The 24,945-nt window shown below is 42.3% G+C and overlaps 1 protein-coding gene across 3 annotated transcripts in view; it reads left to right on the top strand.

Moving 5' to 3' along the window:
- Positions 1-411: 411 nt before the first annotated feature.
- Positions 412-24,945, top strand: part of lss (lanosterol synthase (2,3-oxidosqualene-lanosterol cyclase)) — a 100,941-nt gene continuing 76,407 nt past the window's right edge. For all 3 annotated transcript variants that reach the window (XM_043693429.1, XM_043693430.1, XM_043693428.1), the window contains exons 1-9: positions 412-497; positions 1,991-2,159; positions 4,547-4,685; positions 5,192-5,300; positions 8,873-8,994; positions 11,871-11,967; positions 16,770-16,905; positions 18,453-18,561; positions 21,195-21,313. In XM_043693429.1, the coding sequence (XP_043549364.1) occupies positions 481-497; positions 1,991-2,159; positions 4,547-4,685; positions 5,192-5,300; positions 8,873-8,994; positions 11,871-11,967; positions 16,770-16,905; positions 18,453-18,561; positions 21,195-21,313 (1,017 nt within the window). In that variant the 5' untranslated portion in view covers positions 412-480. The remainder of the gene's footprint in view (positions 498-1,990; positions 2,160-4,546; positions 4,686-5,191; positions 5,301-8,872; positions 8,995-11,870; positions 11,968-16,769; positions 16,906-18,452; positions 18,562-21,194; positions 21,314-24,945) is intronic.

Raw genomic sequence — 24,945 nt, 5'->3', positions numbered from 1 at the left:
TTCTCCCAGTCCCTCGAACCTCCTTCTCTCTCTGCAGTCTATCACCATTCAAATCCCCTTTCCCCAGTCTGCTAGCCCTTGATTCCCCTATCTAGCCCCTCGACCACGGCTTCCACAGTCCCATAGCCCCTCGATCTCCCTCTGCACCCCGCTGGATTCCCCTTCCTGGCCTCCCCACCCAGTCGGTCCCCCGACCCTGCACAATTCCCCACATCGATCCCCTGCTTCTCGGTCGCAGTCCATTGGTCAGCCCTGAAGCTCCATTCCTCGGGCTGATTGGTTTCCCGTTTCCATGCCTACCCGGCGCTGATTGGTGCGCACCTGTTGTGACGTCCTGCCCCCGCGTGACGGGGCTGCGGGAGGCGTGTGGCCCCGCCCACCGAACGGTCATTGGTCGGCCTGGGAGGCAACGCGTGCCTCCGATTGGTCCCTGTCCCTGGGCCCATGGTCAGCTGATCTGATCTGATCTGGTGCAGGAGGATGGAGTGTGCAGCTGGGTGAGAATGTAGAATGCATCATATCATATACAGAAAAAAAATGATCATATGCAGAATAAATCATAGAGCATATTTCATACAGAGAAAGTATAGTATAGAATAGATCATAGATTGTATGCTATAGGACATGCATTGCGTATATCAGAACATAGCAGATACTGAGTATCGCATAGAGAATATTGTTAAGAGAGTATTAGAGGGGCTTGCATCGAGCAGATTGGATATTTATATAGGTGGTTATTGTTACTAGAGATTGTAATCGAAAGAGGGCAATATATCTAAAGCGTTATTATACTTACCTAGCCATTGATATAGAGAGAAGGTTTTATGGGGTGATATATAGAGGATTTTATTTACATATACAGGAGTTATATATATGCATAAGAGATATGGTATATGAAGGGTGATACAGATTGTTTATATGTGTATATCAATTTATATAGGCAATAGAGGACACCACAGAACTAGATACAGTCTAAAGCTTCCTGTGCTGTAAAAGCTATTTCCACAGTGGCCCTATAAAACACTCCCAGGACAGGCTCTTTGTTGATCTAACTCTCTCTTAGAGTCATAGAGATATACAGCATGGAAACAGACCCTTCAGTCCAACCCGTCCATGCCGACCAGATATCCCAACCCAATCTAGTTCCATCTGCCAGCACCCGGCCCATATCCCTCCAAACCTTTCCTATTCATACACCCATCCAAATGCCTCTTAAATGTTGCAATTGTACCAGCCTCCACCACATCCTCTGGCAGTTCATTCCATACATGTACCACCCTCTGCGTGAAAAAGTTGCCCCCTTTTATATCTTTCCCCTCTCACCCTAAACCTATGCCCCCTAGTTCTGGACTACCCAACCCCAGGGAAAAGATTTTGCCTATTTATCCTATCCATGCCCCTCATAATTTTGTAAACCTCTGTAAGGTCACCCCTCAGCCTCCGATGCTCCAGGAAAAACAGCCCCAACTTGTTCAGCCTCTCCCTGTAGTTCAGATCCTCCAACCCTGGCAACATCCTTGTAAATCTTTTCTGAACCCTTGTCAAGCACTTGCCTCAAGGAAATACAATAATTGTAAGAAGTGTGAATGTAGGCTGACTAAATTCCACTTCCTCACCCTACAAGGGTGCTGTTGCAGTCTGATTCTTCCTGAGCTGAAATGAGCCAGTTTAGCGTACACTGTGATGGAATCTAGAGCATTCCTTATCCCTCAGCCTCTCACTATGTTAGCTGGCTCACCGTTGGAAATTTGTAAACATACATCTCTTTCAAAAAGCTCTGGCATTAAGAGAAGTAGGACATTTCCAAGGAAGTAGAGTAACTTTCCTAATGTGTGCATGAATTTCTTTGCAGTAGTGTGCAACTGGCATTGAGGATTTGGACAAAATCAAGTAAGAATACTCAAATTACAGTCTGTGTTTTCATGTCTGTGGCAGGGTGAATGCTGGGTTTGTGTCAGGTTTGAAGGATGTGTATTTCTACTGTTCACAGATGTTTGCGGAGAAGAGGTGGCCCTTATAAAACTGAACCAGCTACAGATTTGACGAAATGGAGGCTGTCTAATGTTGAGGGCAGACAGACGTGGAAGTATATTGACTACAGAGAAACAGAAGACAGGCAACAGACAATGCTGGAGCTACATTCATTGGGGCTTGACACTGTATGTACTTGTATCATTAAAAGTTTCCATTTATTCTGTTTTCAAACCAATATAGACAGCCATAATGGGCGGCATGGTGGCACAGTGGTTAGCTCTGCTACCTCACAGCACCAGAGTCCCAGGTTCAGTTCCAGCCTGTGTGGAGTTGCACATCTCCCCATGTCTGCATGGGTTTCCTCCGGGAGCTCCGGTTTCCTCCCACAATCGAAAAATGTGCAGGTCAGGCAAATTGGCCATTTTAGGTGCATCAGTCAGAGGGGTCTGGGTGGATTACTCTTCAGAGGGTCAGTGTGGACTGGTTGGGCCGAAGATCCTGTTTCCACGCTGTAGGGAATCTAATAAAAAATCTAAAAATGTGCATCATTTTACTTACAAATGAGGCACTAAAAGAGCAAAGTCCAGATTCGCATTTGATGTAAAACCTCATTGCTGTATCTTTCATCTTCTGAAATGGTTGGTTTGACAGAATGATACAGAGTAGGAGACCACCATTGTGCCTATACTATCCACTGAAATCCTTTCTTTGTAGCTCTGTAAATGTGTCTCCTTCATCTACATATCTATTTTTTTTTTCTTTCAATGCTGCAGTTGAACTTGTATCATTGACCCTTTTCAGGAAGTGGATTCAGACCACAGCAACTCATTAGATTAAGAATGTTTCATTGTGCCACCTCTGTTCCTTTTGCTGATTAGTTTAAATCGGTGTCCTTTGCAAACTGACACATTTGTCACTGAAGCCAATGTCCCTTTTTTTCCTGATATCAAAATTGTTCATGATTTTTCTGAGTGCCCCAATCAATTATCCTGACTTTCTTGGTTTGAAAGCACATCTTCTAGTCTCTTAATATAACATGGACCCCTGATCCCTGATGTTAGAGAGAATCCACTTTGCAACTTTTCAAAGGCATTAATATCTTCCAAAGTCACTGTCCAGAAGTTGTTGAAACACTGTTTTTATCATCAACAAAGGAATCCCTTTACCTGAGACTTGATGTGGCCCACCTTTCACTACCTGAGTGATCTTAGCTGGACTCCCCCTTGATGTCAACACCCTCACTAGTAGTTTTAATTTTATATGTTTTCATTTACAGTGAATGCTTAAGCTATTATCCAATTGGTGTGGTGGGATAAGTGTTGGTAGTTCCCTGTTGCAGTGTGACCACCAGGAATTAAATATTAATCTCCAGGGCATCATGTCCCTGTGAGTAATCTGCATTCAAAAACATTGTTTCACTTGCCTCAACAATTTTTTGACAGCCAAAAGTCAACATTCAATCAAATAACAGATCGGGATGTAGGCTCAGTTTGGCTGGAGATGAGGAATAGTAAGGGAGAAAAGTCACTAGTGGCAATGTCTTCAGGCACTCGAACAATAACCAAAATGTAGGGCGGAGTATTCAAAAAGAAATGTTGGTTGCTTGTGCTAAAGGGATGACAATGATCATAGGTAATTCTAATCTTCATAGACACTGGGAAAATCGGATTGGTAATGGCAGACTGGATTAGGAGTTCTGAGAATGCTTTCAGGAGAGTTTCTTAAAGCAGCTATTTCAGAACCAAACCGAGAGTAATTTCTATCAAGTTTGGTATTGTGTATTGCGATGGAATTAATTAGTGCCCTCAATAAAGGCACCAGTATGGAACAGTAATCATAATATGATTGGAGTTTAACTTGAAAGGGAAAAGAGAAGGTCTAAGACTAGTATTTTAATTTTGATTAAGGGCATGGAAGCTGAGCTAGCTGAAGTGAACTGGGATACTAGGCTAGGGACTATATTCAACAGAGAAGAAATGGGAGATGTTTAAAGGAGTGTTTCAGATCACTTGGAATAGGTATAATTTTACACTCACAAGAAATAGAAGTGGTAGCCCCACCGCCATCCCTAAGGAATTTGAGGAATGCATCAATCTTAAAGAAGTGCAGATAACTGCACAGAGAGAAGTCAGATGATTGGAATAAGAAGGGCATAAAATGACTAAAATAACTTAACCAATGACAGAAAGTTAGCTACAAATGTAATAACCGATAGCAGGAGTTTTACAGGTATTCGAAAGGAAAAGGGTAAGTAAAGTGAATAGAATATGTGAAGCAAATATAATTAATCCATTTAAGAGGAAAGGGAGGCAGGCAACTACTGACCAGTTAACCTGCTGTCAGTTCTGGGGAAGGTATCAGAATTGATCATTCAGGACGTTAATGCTGAAATCTCTATACTCAAAGCCCCCTGCCATCTGTACATTGATCTTGGGAACGGAGGGGTTTGTGTATTCACTCCTGTACAGTTACCCTTAGAATGGGGGACAATGGGGTTTGGGTTTGAGTTTCGGTGAATATAATTTCTGTGTTGGAGTAAAAAAAATCCAAGCATTTCATGCCTGTTTTTCAGAGTAAATTTATCAGGAATTTACCAAGAGCTGCGACACCAAAAGAGGCAGTTCTGCAGGGAATGACATTTTATGCAAAGCTACAGGCTGAGGATGGACATTGGGCTGGAGACTATGGTGGACCCCTATTTCTTCTACCAGGTTAGTCAGGAAAGTTACAGAAACAGACCATGGATACATTGCTATTAATCATGCTGGTTTCTGATCCCATCTACACTAAGGGAAAAGTTTGCAGAGCAAGCGCCCCTGCAAACCCCACACTATCAGTGAAGAAGGACTAACAACACACTGGAAAATGGAGGCATTGGGATATGATGTGTAGTGCATTGAGCCATTATTTCAACTGCTTTTTTCTGTGTATCGCGCTACATCACACCCTGTAAATTATTGGGAAAAATAAGGAGTGGAAAGGAAGGGTAACATTATCTACTTTCTTGAGGCTTTCTCTCTAGTGTGGGGAGATGACTTGCATATTTTCTGATGCCACTTCTGACTTGAGGAAATGCTGACTTCAGATAATTGTGGGGCTGTCCATCTTAATCCCAGAAAGATTCATTCAGTCTTGGGTTGAATATAATTCACCCTAATGTGAAAGCAAAAGTGAATTTTAAAGATGAGTAACTTTGTTAATGATTCATATCTTTTAGGGCTACTGATTACCTGTCATGTGGCCAAGATATCATTGTCAGAGGCTCAGAGGAAGGAGATGGTTCGATACCTGCACTCAGTACAACTTCCTGATGGCGGATGGGGGTTGTAAGTATCAATCAATTTGTAACAAAACACAGAATAGGGAGATGGGGTTTGTTCTAATGTTAACTGGTCTTTCTCTTGCACTCCTTTGGTATCTTGGGATGAATTCTAGTCTAAACTAGAAGGTGATGGGAATCTGGAGCTCACTGCCTGTAAAGGTAGTAAAGAAACTTTCGCAACATGGAAGAAATATTTAGATGTGCACTTGTGAAACCACGACATACGAGGCTATGGGCCAAGTGGTGGGAAAATGGGATTCAAATAGTTAGGTGGTGGTTTGTGACCAGCACAAACCTGATGGCCAGTGGGCCTTTTGCTGTGCCTTGGAGCTTAATAACTCTAAAAGACACTTAGGCTCAGGGATGGACAGCTATTAAGGTTCACTGATGACTTGAATTGCTGTGATTTCCGAAAAATATATAATACATATCAGTCGGTGCTGATATAATGCGATAATTCTCATGCAATCTCACATTATAAGAAAATCGCGCAATAGCCACACCATTTAAATTAATGGGGCCGGAATTGTGTTATAGCCATTACAGGTAAGGAAAGTTTGCGTCTTACAAATAACGGTCTAAGTTCTTCAACCTCGTTGAAGGAACACACGTTATGGCAGAACGGACAATAGTCTACGGTAGCAATTCTGGCCTGCAATCATTATTTTCAGTGAACAAAGGAATAGAAGAGAAGCGCAGGTGAATATGTGGGCTGCAGTGAAAGTGCAGGAGGGAAGCTTTCAATTCCTGAGATTCTAGGATTGTTTCTGGGGAAGGTGGGAATTGTACAAGTTGGATAGGTTACATCTGACAAGGAATGGTATCAGCACCCTTATGAGAGTGATTCTATTGCTGTTGGGCCAGATTTAAAGTAGGTTGATAGCAATACTCCCTCTAACCTTTTTTTTTCCTCCAAGTGCTGAACCTGCAAGGTGTTCCAAAACCAGCAAGGGGATGGAATTCTGCCAAGTAGTTCAGAGGGGAGAGAGACCAGTGATTGAATTAGAAAGTAAAACCCTAGTGAATTACTCTCGATGACAGAGGAAATATGGACCATGTAAGGAAGAAGTGAGTTTAGCAAGACTAAATTGGATATATTTCAGTGCAAGTAGCCTGGATAAATCAGGAGCTATTATTGCAGCTGAAGAGTACAGTTAAGACGTTCACTTTTAAAATAATTAATGTGATTTGACGAGTCGAGATGGCTGGGCAGGTGATGTCTTGCATATGGGAGCTGGCGGAAGCTCAGAGTGTAGGGAGGTTGAGTGAACTGACCACAGCCACTGTGGTCCAGAATCCATTCAGGTAAGGTGAGAAAAGAGAAATAGAGTAAAAATATGGTCGAGCATAGTTAGGGGAGTAGATACTGTTCACTGCAGCAATGCTGAATTGCCTACCTGGGTGTCGTCTCTTCTGAGCTGCAGAGGAACTTGGAGTGGGAGGGGAAGGATCCAGTTTTTGTTGCCCACACAGGTATCAAAAACTTATCCAGGACTGGGAAAGAGGCTGTGCTGAGAGATTGCAAGCAGCTCAGGGCTAAAATTAAAAGTAAATTTAATAATGTCTAGAATACTTCTCCAGATTACCAGGCACAGATGAATAAGATGGTGTAGGGCAGAAAACTCATGGCTGAAAGATTGGTGAGAGAGAGGTGGGTTCTGATTCATGGCACCAGGAGGGAGGAGGTCACAATGTTGACCAAGGAATTGATTACAGCAATGAAGAGAGACAATATCTCATAAGCATCATCAAATGAGACCATTTGAGTCGAATAAACCAACACAAAAAGGGCAGACAGGCTCTTGAGTGTGTACTTTCAGCCTCAAACATTCAGGTAGATGATCAAGTATGAAACCGAATTTCAGGCAAGTTTAAGACAAAACATTAACTGGAATAAATTGTGTGCAAAGTAGAGAGAGAGCAAAATTCTTAAGTTGCATCTCAGAAAATGTTTTCATACAGTACGTAGAAAGCTCAACAAGGGAGGGAATGTTTCTGGACCTAATATTCAGCACTGAAATCTGCCAGGTGGCATTTTGGAGTAGCAATCATAATTCAATTAACTTCAGGATACTTACGGAAAAGAATAAGAACAGGTTGCAAGTAAACATTCCAAACTGGGGAAAGGCTAACTTTACTAAGATTGGATATAATTTGCCCCAAGTGGACTTCGTGTAGCTACTTGTAGATGAAACAGTGTCCGAGCAGTAGGAGGTATTCAAGAAGGAAAACAACTTCTGTAAAGATAAAGAGTGGGAGCAAGAGTAGAGAACTCTGCATTTCGTGGGACAGAAAGGGTGGGTTTAAAGGGGGGAGAAAGGAGAAGCAATGACAGATGCAGAGGCTCACTACAGCAGAGTCCCTCAGAAGAGTGTAAAGAGTGCAGGAAGAAAACTTAAAAAGAAACTTAAGGAAATTAATAGAGTGCATGAGAAAATATTGTTGGGTCCAATTAACATCCAATAAAGTAAAGAACAGAGCCCATTGGGGACTATTGAGGTAAGATGTGAACCCTGAAGACATGGGAACAGACCTTAATGAATACTTTGCACAATGGGAAGGGACGACAAAGGCATAGATATCACGGCGGGGGACTGTGACATGTCAAAGAAATTAAAACAGTGAGGAGGTACTAGTGGGGGTTAGCAGCCTTAACAATGCATAAATATGCAGGCCCATATGAGATGTAAGGAGGCAAGGGAAGAAATATCATGGACGTTAGATGTCAACATACTGTTATGACAGGTCATGTTTGACATACTTACTGGAGTTCTTTGAGGACATAACAAGTGTGGTGGATTGAGGAGAGCAGGTGGATGTTGTATACTTGGATTTCCAGAACACGTTCGGTAAGGTGAAGCATAAAAGATTCATCCACAACATAAGAAAGCATGGAGTTGCGGGGAATGTACTAACATGGTTGTCCTCTGCTTAGATGCTTGTTCTAAAAGCTCATTGACTCGTGATGTTTAAGAAAGGGAACTGGCTGCCCGAGCCAGCCTGTGATCCACGCGTACCTCCAGTCCCATGCTAATACAAAAGCATAAAACTGCACAAGCTGGGTGTCTGAAATAAAAGAGCAGGCAGTGCTATGAATACTGAGTAAGCTGGCAGAGATTTGTGGACAGTAGCAGAGTTAATGTTTCACCTTGACAAAATTTCACTAGAACTTCACATATTCTGCTGGACTGATGTTTTATGTCCTGTTCCAACATAGTCCTGGTTGCTTGGCATAAGCAATAAATGCCATGCTGCCAAATATACTCCAGACTTGAGCACCTCCTGCTGGGGTTACTGACTAATGCAGACGGAAGCCATCCTGTTGTACACTGCACAAAGATTGGAGTTAATCCAAAAGGGAGATGAACTGTTGATTTTTTGTCGTACTAAATTCCACTGAAGTTTCTGAGCTGTCCGAGCTGTCCGTTGACTCTGCTTTGCAATTTTACCAATGCCAGAATCAATGCTGGTGCTCAGAAGTTAATGATAAAGGTGTAACTTCTCTCATCTTCCCTGTTGTAGACTTGCCTATACCCTCAAGCCAAATGTTGACACATGTTTTGATTTGAATCCTAGGCATGTGGAGGACAAGTCAACAGTGTTTGGAACAGCGTTGAATTACACAGCCTTACGAATACTAGGTGTCGGACCAGATGACCCTGACCTGGTGCGGGCGAGAAATAACCTTCATGATAAAGGTCAGGCTTCCAAATAACTAATCACAATGTGCAAGGAGCTTTCTTTTTGCTGAGGGTTCGTAGCTGTTTGTGTTGAGCGGATTACAAACATAAGGAACATTGCTCCATAACAATCAGTAAAAATTAAAACTCTTAGAACTCTCAACAGTCACTTCCCTAATTAATTTGATGTAATAAAATAGTTTAAATCGTGAAAAGCAGCAGTGGATGCAGTTGGCTCCTGCAACAACAACAAACAGAAAGAAAGAGAGTGTCAACCTGAACCTCCTAAGGTTTTCTAGAAGTTGAATGTAGCTTGAATTAGTACAGTTCATGATACATCCGATTTATCAAAAGCTCAGAGCAAACTGGTAAGCTAATAACATGGCAAGGAAATGATACCAAGAGGAAGCAAAAGATGCCAGGAAATTACAATGGAATAGTTCTGCAGCAGGAATTGGACATATGAATCAGGAGGGGGCAGGTGGAGCCACAGGGCAGGGCCAGGGAATGGAATGATGAGCAGAGAGGGCAGCTCAGGCTGCATCTGTATTGAGGCTTGAGACCAGCAAGGGTGACTCCCTGGTGAGAGGGTGAAGTGATGTGCTGTATCAAGTTTAGGGAACAGTAAAAGAGGTATCCGAGCCTGGGGGAGGATGTGGGAAGGGTCTGTCCTTCTGTATGGAATGAGGGCCAGTGGAGACAGTCAGCCAAGTTAAGAATGATTAATGAGGTGTCTAAGTGACGTGTTATTTCTGTCCACACATGGGTCCATCTGAGGGTGTTGACTGGCAGGATCCGTACAGGGCTTGGAATTTCCCTACAAAATGCCAATTATCCTCAGAAAATGCAACTCAAACAGAATGCCTTTACATTCTCTGAAAGAGGATCAGCTCAGCCTGCAAGATCACTCATGTCCCTCACAGTAATTGGACATGTAAGTGAAGTTTCCATTACAAATGAACAAAAAAATGCAACATTATTATTTCCACAATAAAAATGCCCCGAACTCCTTTCTGACACTCGGTGCATAGTTTCAATGAGATATACCAGTACATTAATGAGAGTGGACATATGAATAATGTGAAGCCAATGTAATGTGAAGTATTTACAAGTAAAATTTCATTTGAAATATACCCGTTCCAGCTTTGTACTCTCAGGCCTTGTGTTAACAGCAATAGTGTTGGACTGGGAAGCTTTGGCTTGTGGAGCATCCCTGTTTGTCCAGGAGGCTGCTATCAAGGCCCACCTGCAGCTTGTGCCTGATGGTGGTTTCAGCACGGAATAATGTTTCCGTACTGTCTCCCCTGAAATTTGGCAGCAGTTTAACTTTTAGCTGAAACTGCGTGAGGACCAGCAGAAAGCAAGAGCATGGAATTGACATCCTCTTCCTGTTTGGCCGTTGGGAACAAAGCACTCTTGTTAAAATTCCACCCAGCCTCCACCACCCTCTCCCAGCTCATTCTTTCCATTGGATCCATTGTCTGCTTCCTGAGTTGTCCTACAGTTCCACCCCACCCAATTTCGACTCAGTTTCTTAAATAGGAATATCGTATTTTGTTCCAATAGAATTCCTGCCTGTTTTGATTCCGCTGATATGACTGACTGCTCAGTGCTGTTCGCCTCCTGCTCTATCTCTCTTCCCTTTCAGTCCTTATATATGTGTCACTCTTCAGCTCTATACTCATTCTCAAAATCCTCTTTTTGAACCTTACCAGCCCCAGCTGATCAGAGCACTGAGAAATTCATAAAATCCCTACAGTGTGGAAACAGACATTTGACCCAAGTCCACACCGACCCTCCTAAGAGTATCCCACCTAGACCTATTCCCCTACCCTATTTTCCCTGACTGATGCACCTAGCCCGCACATCCCTGAACACAGTGGGAAATTTAGCATGGCCAATTCACCCAACCTGCATATCTTTGGAATTATGACCAAGATAGACCAGTTACATTCTCTCTCATTGAAACTTTAGTTTGGTTTTACTTGTTCCCTTTCCATATCTGAGGCATTTGACATGATCACCTATGCCATCCTCCACTACAAATCTCTTTACCATGGTACTATTTATTTCTACCTAGGATTGTCCTCTACCTTTTCCTTTCAGTCATCCACATGCCAGTCCTAAAGTGATGGACTACAAGCCTAAAGTGAGATTTAATTTTGACCAGCATCCACTCTATTTTTGGCTCTTGAGTCTTCGACTAACAATGATGGAGTTCGACATTAGAATAGTGACCTGGGTGTGGATGCTGGGTTCATCTTTCTTGGGTTCAACTCTGCTCACAAACTTGGTTACGTGTGAGCTAAAGTTTCCTTCAGAATACAGTTCTGTTCTAATGCACCAGTTCCATTCTCCTGCAATCCCATGTTTTAAGAAAATCGTGTAATAGCAGCACTATTTAAAGTAATGGGGCAGGAATATCATTATAACCAATACACACTTTAAAGCTCTGCGCCTGAGAAACATTGTCCCCAATTTGTCAGTTGTGTTATAGCGAATTTCTGTGTCACAGAATGACCTATTTCATCAAGAACTAAAACAGCATGCACCTGCCTCTTTGTCAGTGCTCTCCATCTGTATTCTCAAGCTAAGTTCCTCTGAGCAACATCTCTCCAACCTGTTTTGGTCCAGAATCAAATTTCAAAATCTGCATCCCATCCAGCATCTAACCTACTTAGTCTTTCCTCGATGTTAACAGTTGCCTCTGCAGCACATTTCCTCTAACTGAAATCCTTATTTGTGCGAATCTGAAATGAATGAAAGCTTTCTCTATTAATTTATTGCCCCATAATCCTTGCGCTTCATAAAATGAAACCTGCATACAATGTGTGAAATGATTTGTACCTACAAATGTTTAGTAAGGGTTAATAATTGTCTACAATGGGTTTCAGGTGGTGCTGTTGGAATCCCATCCTGGGGTAAATTCTGGTTGGCAATTCTTAATGTCTACAGCTGGGAAGGAATGAACACCTTGTTTCCAGAAATGTGGTGAGTCTTGATCAGCAACTGAACTGCTCAATAGTTCTGAGAACGCTCATTGTTTCTGAGGAAGGATCACTCCACCTGAAACATTAACACTGATTTCTCTCCAGAGATACTGCCAGATCTGCTGAGCTTTTCCAACAATTTCTATTTTATCTCTGATTTACGGTGGCCACAATTCTTTTGGTTTTATTTGCTCAATGGTTCATGTTTATGCAGTCAGTTTGAGAACAGGAGATACATGCAGTGAAAGCAAATAGTAATAATGACACAATCTCAGCTTTAGCATGAAACAAAATTGGATGAAAGCAAGAAGTTATTTCTAATTCCTTCATAAGTATATGACATCTCTAATGAGGGAGGATGTGATGTTCAATTTGGTTCTGTGTATTGAAGAAGGGTAAGCAACTTGAAAATAATGAACTCTCTTTGATTAAAATTGATGATAATAGATAGCCCCGGGATAAAAGCATAATCTGCTGAGAAACTCAGTAAATCAGGCAGCACCAATCGAGAGAGGAACAGAGTTAATGTTTCAGGTAGGCTGTGACTTCTTGAGAACTAAAAGGAACTGGAAAATGATGTTTTTATTTAAAATGCTGATAATGGAGAGGGGAGAGGAGTGGGTGGAACAGATGGTGACGTTACCCAAAACAAAAGTCAAAGGAGTGCTAATAGTGGTAAAGGAGAGATAGAGATGTCAGATGGGTATAAATGTTAGGTGTGTAAAGGAGAAAATGGGTCCAGTCTGCTGAGGGCAAAAAGATACAAAGAAGACATGAGTTGATGATGGAGCTGTATTGTATAATGAAAATGGAGAACACAAGTCATGTTCTGAAAATGTGGAACTTCATATCGAATGTGAAAGGCTATAAGGTGGTGTTCCTTGAGATTGTGTTGAAACGTTACAGCAGGCCCAGGACTGAAATGTTAGTGTGGTACCATGATGGTTTACTGAAATGGCAAACACCTGGAAGGTTGAGGTCATTGTTGCAGATAGAGAGGAGGTGTTCTATAAAGTTCCTTCTGTGTTTGACCTCGCCACTAAAGCAAATGACATTGCAAACAGTGAATACAGTAGAGCAGATTGAGTGAAGTGTAGGTAAATCACTGCTGCACCTGGAAAGTGAGTATGGTTCTTTGGTAGTGAGGAAGGGAGAAGTGAGTGTGCAAATGTTACGCCTTCTGCAATTGCTTGGAAAGAGGCCATGGGTTGCGTGAAGAAGTGTTAGAAATGATGGAGTGGACCAGAGTATCATGGAGGGATCACTCCCTGCAGAATGCCATCAGTGGAGGGGAGAGTGTTTGGTGGGTGATATCTTGCTGGAAGTTGCTGAAATGGTAGAAGATTGATCCCTTGAATACAGAGACCAGTGGGATGAGAAATGAGGGGAAGGGGAAATCCTACCGATGTTTTGGGAAGGAGGGGAAAGATGAGAGATGGTTCGGGCACAGTTTAGGGCCATCAATGAAGAGAAATCCTCAGTTGAGGTAAAAGGCATATCGGAGGGAGCCCGGTGGCAGGTGGCATCATTGGAGCAAATGTGTCAGAAATGGAAAACTGGGAAGATGGAATGGAATCCTTTCTGGAAAAAGAGGAAGTGTAGTGAAGCAGTGACTGGATTTCTGATTGTTGTCAATGGATGTCTGATCCTCAGAAATTGTAACAGTGCAGTCAAGGAAAGGAAGGAAAGAGTCAGAGACAGACCAGGTGAATGTGAGAGAAGGATTTTCCAGCATTCACCATATGTTGCTATTATTTGATTGTCATGGAATTAGACTATGAATTCAGTTGACTCACCACGACCTTCTCAAGGGCAGTTAAAGGTGGGCATGAAATGCTGGACCGGCCAATTAATGCCCACACCTCATAAACAATATTTTTTAACAATTCATCGGTCCAATAAAAGAACCAGTTCAGACTGATTTACTGGAAAGGAGATCAAATTAAGGAGTGAAGTGGCAATGGGTGATTATTCACAGTTTAATTCTGACTCGAAGTGAAGGGGGTGTGTCATATCCTGCAGCTTGAAAAAAAGAGAAGTTTGAACAAATCTTGGTTTGAAAAGATATGTCCTAAATATGGGGAAAATGGTAGAAAAGGAAACTTGGACCAAAACGTATCTTTTAAAAAAAACTGCATCAAAACCCACCTTTGACCAAATTTCTGGCACTGTTGTGCGTGTCTCTGCCTGGTGTCTGTTTTCATCGTGTGTATTTTTGAAACCAATCCATCAGGTTTTCACAACTGTTCAAGAAAATCACAGCTGCTCTGATGTGGACCATCCTCAGGCTGTGCCTAGTGAGGTATTGGAAGGATCGCTACTTAGGCCCGAGTTTTCGTAAGATGTAACCAATAACTTGGAGGCACGGTGGCTCAGTGGTTAGGGACCTAGGTTCAATTCCAGACGTGGGGAACTGTCTGTGTGAGTTTGCAAATTCTCCCTGTGTCTGTGCAGGTTTCTGCTGGAAACTCTGGATTCTCCCACAGTCCAAAGATTTGTAGGTTATATGGGTTGGCATTCTAAATAGCCCCTTAGTGTCGAGGGATATGCAGGTTAAGTGTATTAACCGTGGTAAATGTGGAGTTACAGGGATAGGGTAGGAGGCTGGGTCTGGACGAATGCTGGGTTGGTGAGGACCCATTGGGCTGAATGGCCTCTTTCTGCACTGTAGGGATTCTATGATTCTGCGACTGCATATGATACTTGCAAATTTGTAGATGATACACAAAATGTTTTCAGTAAGATTTGGACAGATTTAGTGAATGGGCCACAACATAGCAGATGGAATGTAATGTGGAAAAATGTGGACATTATCCACTTTAGTAGGAGGAGCAGATATGTAGGATATTTCTTATATGCTAAGAGGTTGAAAAGTGTAGACATGGAAAGGCACTGAGGTGTCCTTCTCAGTAAATCACTGAAAATTATCATGAAGGTGCAGCATGTTGTTCAAAAGGGTTAGCCTTTATTACAAGAAGATTTGGGTACAGGAGTAGTCTTGCTTCAGTTGTATAGGAGCTTGGTGAGACTGCCTCTGTAGTACAGTGTGTGTTTTTGGTTTCTTTATCTCAGGGGAGATATTATTGCAATGTAGGGAGTGCAATAAAGTTTCACCAGAGATGCTGGACTGAGCTATGAAGAGAGATTGGACAAACTGGGTCTGTATGGCATAAATAGAGAACTGGTTGGCAGATAGTAAACAAAGAGTAGGAATAAATGGTTTTTCGTTTGAGTGGCAATCAGTGACTAGTGGGGTACTGCACGGATCAATACTAGGACCCTAGCTGTTCACAATATATATGAATGATAAGGGAATTCAAATTCGCAGATAACACAGCTGGATGAGAGGGTGAACAGTGGGGAAGATGCAGTGACTTCAGTTGTAATTTTGACAAGTTCGGTGAATGAACAAATGTGTAGCAGATGAAGTGTAATGTGAATAGCACAGAGTTGTGAGCTTGTGGAATTCTCTGCCACATTGAATGTTTTCAGGAAGGTGTCAAATATAGTTTTTGGGGATAAAAGGTTCAAAGGGTAAAGGGAGAAAGTGGGAAAGGGGTACTGAGCTTGATGCTCAGCTGTAATCATGTTGAATAATGGACACGCTTGAAGGGCTAAGTGGCCTCCTCCTGTTCCAATTTTCAATGTTTCCTTGTTTATGTTAATGAGAGGTGATCTCTTTTGAACTTACAGAATACTTAAAGGAATAAGCAGGTAAGATACCGGTAAGATATTTCATTTGATTGGGGTGTCTAGAATCAGGAATCATTATTTGAAGATAAGGGGGATAGCGTTTTGACTGAGGTGAGAAGAATTTTCTTTCAATCTGAGTGTTGCAAACTCGGAAATTCTGTACCACAGAAGGGCACAGAGACTGAGTCCTTGAGTATGTTTAACGTACTCTGATTACTAATGGTATGCAGGATTATGGGGATGAGGTGGGTAAAAGGCACAGAAGTGTCCGAGGAACCATGATCATTTTAAATGGCCAGGCAGACTTGATGGGCTGAATGACATTCCTGTTCCTAAGATCTTAACCCCGCTTTCCTGTCTGCGCCCCAATCACCTTTGTTACCCTTGTAGATTGAAAATAATTCTACAGACTAATGACTCTCCGAGAGGAAATTTCTCCTCATCTCCATCTTAAATCATTTTAAAATTGTGGTCACTAGTTCCAGATCCTCTCATAAGAGGAAATATCCTCTCAATATTCACCTTGTCGGTTCTGCTCATAATCTTATGCTCTATTAAGATCACTTCTCTCTCTTCTAATGTTATTAATTTCTTTGTGCGTGCAGGAACCTGTCCCTGTCCCTATTATCTGGGCTGCTGCCTGACATCACTTTGCTGTTTGTTTGCAGTCTTGATTGAAGAGTGGGATGTAGTGCTGAGATACTAAAAGCAGGACAATGTTGGTCTTTCATACAGCTTTGCAAGGCTTTGCTTCGAGGGCGGCATGGTGGCTCAGTGGTTAGCACTGCTGCCTCACAGCACCAGGGACCCAGGTTCGATTCCAGCCTTGGGCGACTGTATGTGTGTGGAGTTTGCACATTCTCCCTGTGTCTGCGTGGGTTTCCTCCAGGTGCTCCGGTTTCCTCCCACAGTCCAAAGATGTGCAGGTCAGGTGAATTGGCCATTCTAAATTGCCCATAGTGTTAGGCGCATTAGTCAGAGGGAATTGGGTCTGGATGGGTTACTCTTCAGAGGGTTGGTGTGCACTTGTTGGGCCGAAGAGCGTGTTTCCACACTGCAGGGAATCTAATCTAATCATTACTGAGTTTCTGTGTTGTAATTCTGTGTCAGGCTCTTCCCTCGATGGGTACCGGCTCACCCTTCCACCTTGTGGTGTCACTGTCGGCAGGTCTATCTCCCGATGAGTTACTGCTATGCCGTGCGGCTCACTGCACAGGAAGATGACCTAATTCTCAGCCTGAGACAGGTAGGAATCAACCACTTGGAATGCCTGGTGTTTTGAGCTGAGTTTGCATTTTCACAGTTGGGAAACTTGTATTGTTCAACTTCAAGCAGCAGAAGGTCTGGTCAGGCTTTCACTGCAAGGAGTAAGTATATATAGTCTGAGAATTTCAGAGTATAGAATTAGTGAGCTCCATTCCATTGCTCTATGAAGTTGTACTTTGCAGGTGGCAAGGAGGAGTTTGGCGAAGGTAAAGCTGAAAACCTTAGTCTCCATCCTTAGCCTGTGCTGCCTCGTCTGTCTGGAGTGGAGAATTCTGTTGGTTCGGGATCTGGAGAGGCTACAAAATGTGCACTCAGAATCAGCAATTAGACCCACACAGTGACAGATACCACATGGAGAGATACTGAGCGATATCACCAGAGTGCAGGAAGGTATCAGGATCCATCATATCTCTATCTGTGATGGATAGAGAGTGATGAGGGGGTGTCATGGGGGCTGGGGCAGGGCAGGTGGAGGATGGCAGGGGGAGTGGTGAGTGTAATTTGTTGGGATGGAGGCAAGGGAGGTGTGAAGGGGTGTGTGGGATGAGGTGGTAATGAGCAAGAAAGGATGGGACGGGTTAGGAGTAAGAGGCATTGGTGGAGGAGTGAGGATGGTGTTGGTGGATGGGATGGTCAGTGAGAGGGAATGGGGTCCCTGCCATGTCTGAGAATGAAGAGTGACATTTAACTGTTCTGCCTCATCTCCATTGCAAACAAAGGCCTGAGCATCATCTTCTCATGCTGTGTAATTTGATGTCCTGTTTGTAAGTCTGGCTTCTTGCTGCTTGCTTCCTGATGAATGTAAGGTGAAAAGCTTAGGAAAGTGGCCCAGGTTGACCTGCTGGGATCCTCCAAATAGTCAAGCCTCATATGAAGGTCTGTTTCAGAGTGATAGGAATTGGGAAGTTTACCAGTGCTCTGTACTTGTCAGCTGGCTATAGACTAGCACGCACTTGAAATTTCCATGGTTTTCCCTATTGCACCTGAACTAAGTTTTCCAAACGTGGTTGTGTTCCTAAGGAGAGTATGCGTGCCCTCTGTACTGGGCTATCAGACATTCCACTCACATGAGCTTTCCTTGTGTTCTTCATACACTCCCAAGAAAATTATCTGTCATTAACATTATTGCCAATTCCCTGCTATTTTGAACAAGTACCTAGTGTCAGAGCATGTCCTAATGCCAGAATAGGAAAGGGATGAGATGGAGGAGATGCCTTGGAAGAGGGAGACTTCAACCTCAGAATTTAATTGGACCCCAAATCTGTGTTTTATGTTATTGTTACTGCAATGATGTTGTGATTATGCTGTAAGATATGTTTGCGCCTTGTTGAAATCTGAGGCAGTAGAGGCGAAATTCTGAACTTTCTGCTGCTGGAACTGTACCCTATCAATGAGAAAATCTTGCTAATAGTGATTTTTTTTAGCACGAGTCCCATGTTTGTACTTTTACACATCATTGCTGTCAATTCTCATGTAGCAGTAAAGATTGCCTTGCCTTGCCACATTCTAACTTTGGTTTTGTTTCAGGAGCTCTATGTTCAGGACTACAGCTCCATTGACTGGCCTGCCCAGAGAAACAATGTGGCGGCATGTGACCTGTACACCCCACACAGCCAGCTTCTCACCATCGCATATGGTATGTAGAGGAGAGTGAAAACGATTTCTGTTTGCATGTTTTAGAGGCTGAAGTGGAATAGTCATAAGTCAAATGTGACTCCAAAAGAGTTGAAGTAATTCTGAAGTAAGTGCTCTAGACTGAAGAGCTAGACCACTGATCAGTCCAGGTACATAGAGTTTTTATCAAAAGCACTTTTGACTTTTCTTTCAAGAGGACAACAAGTATTATGACCCAGGGATAGCAAGCCAAACCAAATCCGCCTTACTAACATTGGATTATGAAGACTGTAACTTTAGTAGGACACAGCTAAACAGCAAAGTAATCTAATTAATATCTATGATTTGAACTCAATCTTATGACCAAAGACCATATCCCCCACTCTCACAGGCAGATTTTTGGACAGAGTTAAGAGATAAGTTAAAAATGAAATAAAAGAATTCTATTTGTCAGATGCTGAATATGCTGACACACAAATCTTGGATAATGAGTTGTTCACAGGCATTTAACTGTGTACCTAATTTTGAAGTTGCTGGTGAATGTAAACAGATTAAGTAAACTTTCAGAAGTATTTATTTATTTCTTATAAATTCTTTTCTTTTCTCAGAATAACAGTTTGTTAGCTGGATGGGTAACAGGAGAGAGTAAAACATAGAACAGCGTCCTGAAGCTTCCAAAGCTGGTTTTCTTTTTTTTTTAAATCAATATTTGCTATAGTTGGCTGGTTAGCAACAGGCCTGGCTTGATTGACCAACTCAACATTCTCCAGATACCAACCCTGGGCATGGCAACACACAGCATGATAAATTATCCACAGTATTCCTTCGATAGTATATTTCATTATTTTCCAGGCTAGTCACCAACAGCAAAAGTCTGCATTGTTTTTTTCTCCTTTTTTAAAACATGCAGTTGTTCAAAGTTCAAATCATAGTTCCACAAAAAAAATGACAAAAATAAAAGTAGTGAGGGCCTCTATACAAGAATGGATGTTATGTCAAAGTTATAGAAAAGCTCTGGAAGACGCCATCCAAAGCTCTGTGTTCAGTCTTGGATACCACACCTCTGAACGGATAAAGTAGTCTGGGCTTTTTTTTTGGAGGGGAAAGGGGTTACAATGCTGTCCAATACTGAAATTCCCAAGAATGAAAGCAAGGCTAACCAGGTTAAATTATGACAAGAGATTGCATCGACGAGGCTTACATTCCTTGAGTATAGAAGATTAAAGTTGATTACTTTAGGGATTTGATGACATCGACAGAGAAACTATTTCCACTGCTGTGAATCCAGACCTTATTCAGGGTAGATCATCCAGAGGTGATACAAGAAAGCACTTTTATGTGCAGAGGCTGTGGATTCATGTGGGTTCTGCTCTTGATAAATGTCATGTATGGCGACACGGTTGCTCAGTGGTTAGCACTACTGCCTCAGCACCAAGGACACAGGTTCAATTCCAGCTGTCTGTCTGGAGTTTGTACATTTTCCCCGTGTCTGCATGGGCTTTCTCTGGGTGCTCCGGTTTCCTCCCACAGTCCAAAGATGTACAAGTTAGGTGGACTGGCTATGCTAAATTGCACATAGTGTCCAGGGATGTGCAGGTTTGCCTTGGGAAATGCAGGGTTATGGGGATTCTGGGTGGAGTGCTTTTCAGAATTCAGTGTGAACTCGATGGGCAAGTCTATTGTGGGCAGAAGGAGGGGAATCCTTGATCTGGAAAGCTTTAGGAGGGGGTGAGGACGTATGTGATGGCACGGAGGAAGGTTGGCTGGTGACATCTGAGAAAGTGTCTGTCCATAGCTGCTAGCCTCATTGGAATCTTTAATAGTCCAACCTATTCACCGTTCAGTTCTGCATGACCTGAAATCAGAGTTGGGGGTGGCATTTATAATTCAAAATATTTTAACCTCTCTTCCAATCCCAGCTTACCCATTTTCAAGATTATTGTTGCTCCCATCACAGGAGCCTGTCAAGATATCTTGAATTCTGGTATTCTATGAATTGCCTGATGTCAAATGATGAAAATTGATGTTGCATTATTGTTGGACGTGTGTACTAAATGTTTCCCCTGTGGACCTAGTCCACATACAATCCAGTTAGGTGGTTTTGACTTGGGGGAGGTGAGGTGCAACAACAGTGGGGGCTTTACACTGCTTTCTATTGATACTGAGGCCAGAATATATCATGTTGCTCATCGATGAATGGAAATTCATCAAAACGCTGCTTCTAAATGAATAAACAGTCGTGTCTTATTGAGATGTGACTGGAATTGTTATATTTGACATAGCCTGGTTTCACATATCCTAAAACCATAACAGCTATATAACGGATTGCTGTAAGTACATTCAGCTTACGTTTTGTTTTGTTCAATTCAAACAGAATATGTCTTACACTCTGATTCCTAGCTTCTCACTGAGAGTCCCCACCAATGATAGCATCATGTTGGGTCAAAGAAGTGAACAGCACCAAATCTGTAGCTGAAGTGGGAGAAGCTTTGCTCTGTTTTAGTTTAATAGCAGAGTGTTCCCAAGTTCCTTTTCAGTCCTGTCTCCATCTGTCCTCCCCAAATACAGATGTATTAAGTGGCCTGTTTCTTAACAAAAGTTCCATAACACTAAGATTTACAATAAGATGTAAATGTACCATTGCCTCATTTGCAGCTTTCCTGAACATGTATGAGGATCACCACAGCACCAGTCTGAGGAAGAAGGCAGTCACAGAACTCTACGACCACATCGTAGCTGACGACAGATTCACAAAGTGCATTAGCATCGGACCAGTATGTGTTTGTTTCAAAGTATTTAATTGTGATGTAATACTGCAACCATTAGATTTTATGAAGGCAGTACATTTGTTCAAGGCTGATCTCTTTCTGTTTTGCTATTTGCTTTCGATAAATATAGAAACTTTATCCAAACTATGTATTCTGGATGTTTAGCTATCATTGTTTATTATCAGTAATTGAGTTAGTAAATTATGAAGGAGAGAACTGGAATGAATAGGAAACTGGCTATGCCAGAACTAGCTGATTATGCCATTAATTAAGGAAATGTTAGAATAATCAAGGTTCTCTTTTGACTTCGGACCAAAAGATGTTGTAGACACTGAGGAGAGCAGTAACAAACATGGGGATAAATTCTCCCTGGATGTAATGTTGCAAATTGAGCTTTAACAATACAACACAACGTTATTATACAAAAGAAATGAAAACTCAAAATAGGGTAAACCAAAGTATTTACATATAATGCATATTTTAAAGATTTTGAAACACATGAGAAAGTTCTCTCACTAAGGGCATTGCGGGTTAGCTGACAGAACATGGATTGCAGTAGCTCAAGAAGGCGACTCACGTCCACCTTGTCAAGGGCAACTATAGTCATGCAATAAATGCTGACCAGCCAAAGACGCCCATGTCCCATGAGTGAATTAAAAAAACACAATAGTATTAATCCAAAAATACTCCTTTACAGTATTAACATACGCCCTTCTCTGCCCTAATCCATAAAGCTTGATCTATTTCCAGTCTTAACAGTCTGATAGCCTGTTCCTTGGGTTTTCATACAGCTTAGCTTGGACTTTCTTAGCTTCAAATAACACCTTCAGGGCTTTAACCAACCATTTCTTGTGTGAAACTTTCAAACTAATTTGGTATAGATTAGATTCTCTTCAGCCAAACCTCTCCACACCGATCCTCTGAAGAGTAACCAACCCAAACTCATTTCCCTACATTTACCCTTGACTAATGCACCTAACACTATGGGCAATTTAGCATGGCCAATTCACCATCTTTCTTGGAATGAACCTTCCACTTCTCATTTATGTTCTATGCTGAGGGAAGTGGAGAAGCAGTTGCAGCTCTTATAAGGCAATGGTACAGTGCAGAATCCAGCAGGATTGCAGTTTGTGATATATAAGTCTTAAAGGCACCCCATGAACAGCTTCTGCATGAAAGCAGAAAGATGGCAAAACAGCAAAAACTAGATGCGTTTTTTTTAAGCCAACCCTCAAGAAACAGTCTGACAACAATGAACCACAGCCATTCACTTCTGGACTAAATATTTTCTTTCGTCGTAACTCTGCACCTAGAGCTACACCTGAAAGTAATGATGATGCTGATGATGAGCCTTCGCCCCTGTCTTAATACAGTTGTGTACTATAACTCAGCAAATTCAGAAACCCCTTAAAGTGTTAAATTTACTGTATTATTTAATTAGAATATAGGATTTAAAAATTTACTTAGACTGTGCTATTATTTGTGTTAGGCTAACTACTATTTTAGTTTCAATTTTTGCTGATGTTATTGGTGGTCTGTCCGAACCCTGTTTTTCCAAAGGCCCCATTTCTTTCAACTGTGTGATTTTCTATGATACGAGATCACATGGGAATGCAACTGAGCTTAACAGACTGTACTGTCAAAGCACTTTCAAAAGTTGATTGGAGTGGCTATTCAGGGGTCCTGTATCTTGAAACTGTCACTCCTGGTCCTGAACGCCTCGGTTATCAAGAACATCTTTCCTGTGATTACCTGACCTAGTCCTGTAGAATTTTGTAGGCTTCTGTAAAATTCTCTCTCATTCTTCTGAACTCCATGGAATACAGACTGAACTGATCCAATCTGTCTTCATATGTCAGTTCTGTTCTAGTAATTGCAACACAGTCAGCTTGGTGGACCTCATAGAATATGAGTTCCCTGATTAGGGCTGTTAATCTGGTACAATCAAGGAGCTTTGGGTGACAGGTATAAACTGGAATGTCAGAGGTTCTGTTTTTTTTGTGAGCTGGCTCTCAAGAAGCGGGATTAGTGTCGAAGACTTTCCGTGTGCAAATAAAAGGGTGACTTGGTGACTGGATACCAGCCTCTGTGCAGTTCCTTCACCTGCAATTCCAGGAATCAGTCTGGTAAACTCTTGTAGCACTCGCTTCACAGAAATAACATCCTTCCTTCTAGGAGAAGACCAATACTGCACAATATTCGCCTAGGCCCTGTATCAGTACAATTTTAGCAAGCATCCCTGTTCCGGTATTCAAATCCTCTTGCTATGAAGGCCAACATACAGTTTGCCATCTTCATCACCTGCTCCACTTAACTGGTGTACAAGGACACCCAGGTCTCATTGGATCTCCCCTTTTTCCAATCTATGGCCATTCAGATGATAATCTGCCTTCTTGTTTCTGCTATCAAATGTAGCTCGCATTGATCCACATTATAGTTTATCTGCTATGCATTTGTCCATTCACACTTGTCAGAGAGTGACATGGATTGAAAACTAGTTCCTACCAAGAAACAGCAGGATTAAATGGGTTGTGTTCCGGTTGGCTGACTGTGACTAGTACCTCAAGGATCTGTGCACGAACTCCAACTGTTCATAATGTCTTTTAATGAAGTAAAATGCAAGGTCATCCAGTTTGGTTGGATATTAAAAAATATACAGTGTTTATTAAATAGTAAGGAGCTAGGAAGTCATGAACTATAAAAGGACCAAGGTATCCTAGTTCATGGGTTACTGAACATTAACATGCAAGTATAGAAAGCTATTAAGACAAGTGGTATATTGACTTTTACCAGAAGAGAATTAGTACAATTACTACAATTATAGAGCCTTGGTGAGACTCACCTGGAATATTGTGTGCTGTTTTGGTCTCTTTATTTTAGATTAGATTAGATTAGATTACAGTGTGGAAACAGGCCCTTCGGCCCAACAAGTCCACACCGACCCGCCGAAGCGAAACCCACCCATACCCCTACATTTACCCCTTACCTAACACTACGGGCAATTTAGCATGGCCAATTCACCTGGCCCTGCACATCTTTGTGACTGTGGGAGGAAACCGGAGCACCCGGAGGAAACCCATGCAGACACGGGGAGAACGTGCAAACTCCACACAGTCAGTCGCCTGAGGCGGGAATTGAACCCGGATCTCTGACGCTGTGAGGCAGCAGTGCTAACCACTGTGCCACCGTGCCGCCCACTAATTTGAGGACGCATGCACTTGCCATTGAAGGAATTCAACAAAGGTTTACCAGCCAGTTTCTGGGACGGGAGGATTATCCTAGAGGAAAGTTTAAAGATCAGGACCTTTATCTTCTGGTGTTTTGAAGAATGAGAAGTGACTTCATTGAGCCATACAAAAACTTTAACAGAGCTCAACAGACTATCTGTAGGAGGAATGGTTCCCTGGCTTGTGAGCAATGTTTCTTTTACACCTCATAGTTGAGTGTGCGCACAGCCAACCCAAGGCTACAGGTATGACAATTGTGGTCGTGGGAGTGGGGAAACCGTTTTAGAATAGGGACTCAGACATTTGGGACTGAGACGAGTGAGAATGTTTTGAATTGGGGCAAGGTTGTGTTGATGGTGAATCTTTAAATTCTCTGCCCCACATGGCCATGGGGGGAGGCTCAATCATTCG

This window comes from Chiloscyllium plagiosum, chromosome 7 (assembly GCF_004010195.1).
Source record: "Chiloscyllium plagiosum isolate BGI_BamShark_2017 chromosome 7, ASM401019v2, whole genome shotgun sequence".
Lineage (NCBI taxonomy): Eukaryota > Metazoa > Chordata > Chondrichthyes > Orectolobiformes > Hemiscylliidae > Chiloscyllium > Chiloscyllium plagiosum.
The sequence above is the reverse complement of the archived record's forward strand: the minus strand, read 5'-3'. Positions and strand labels throughout refer to the sequence as shown.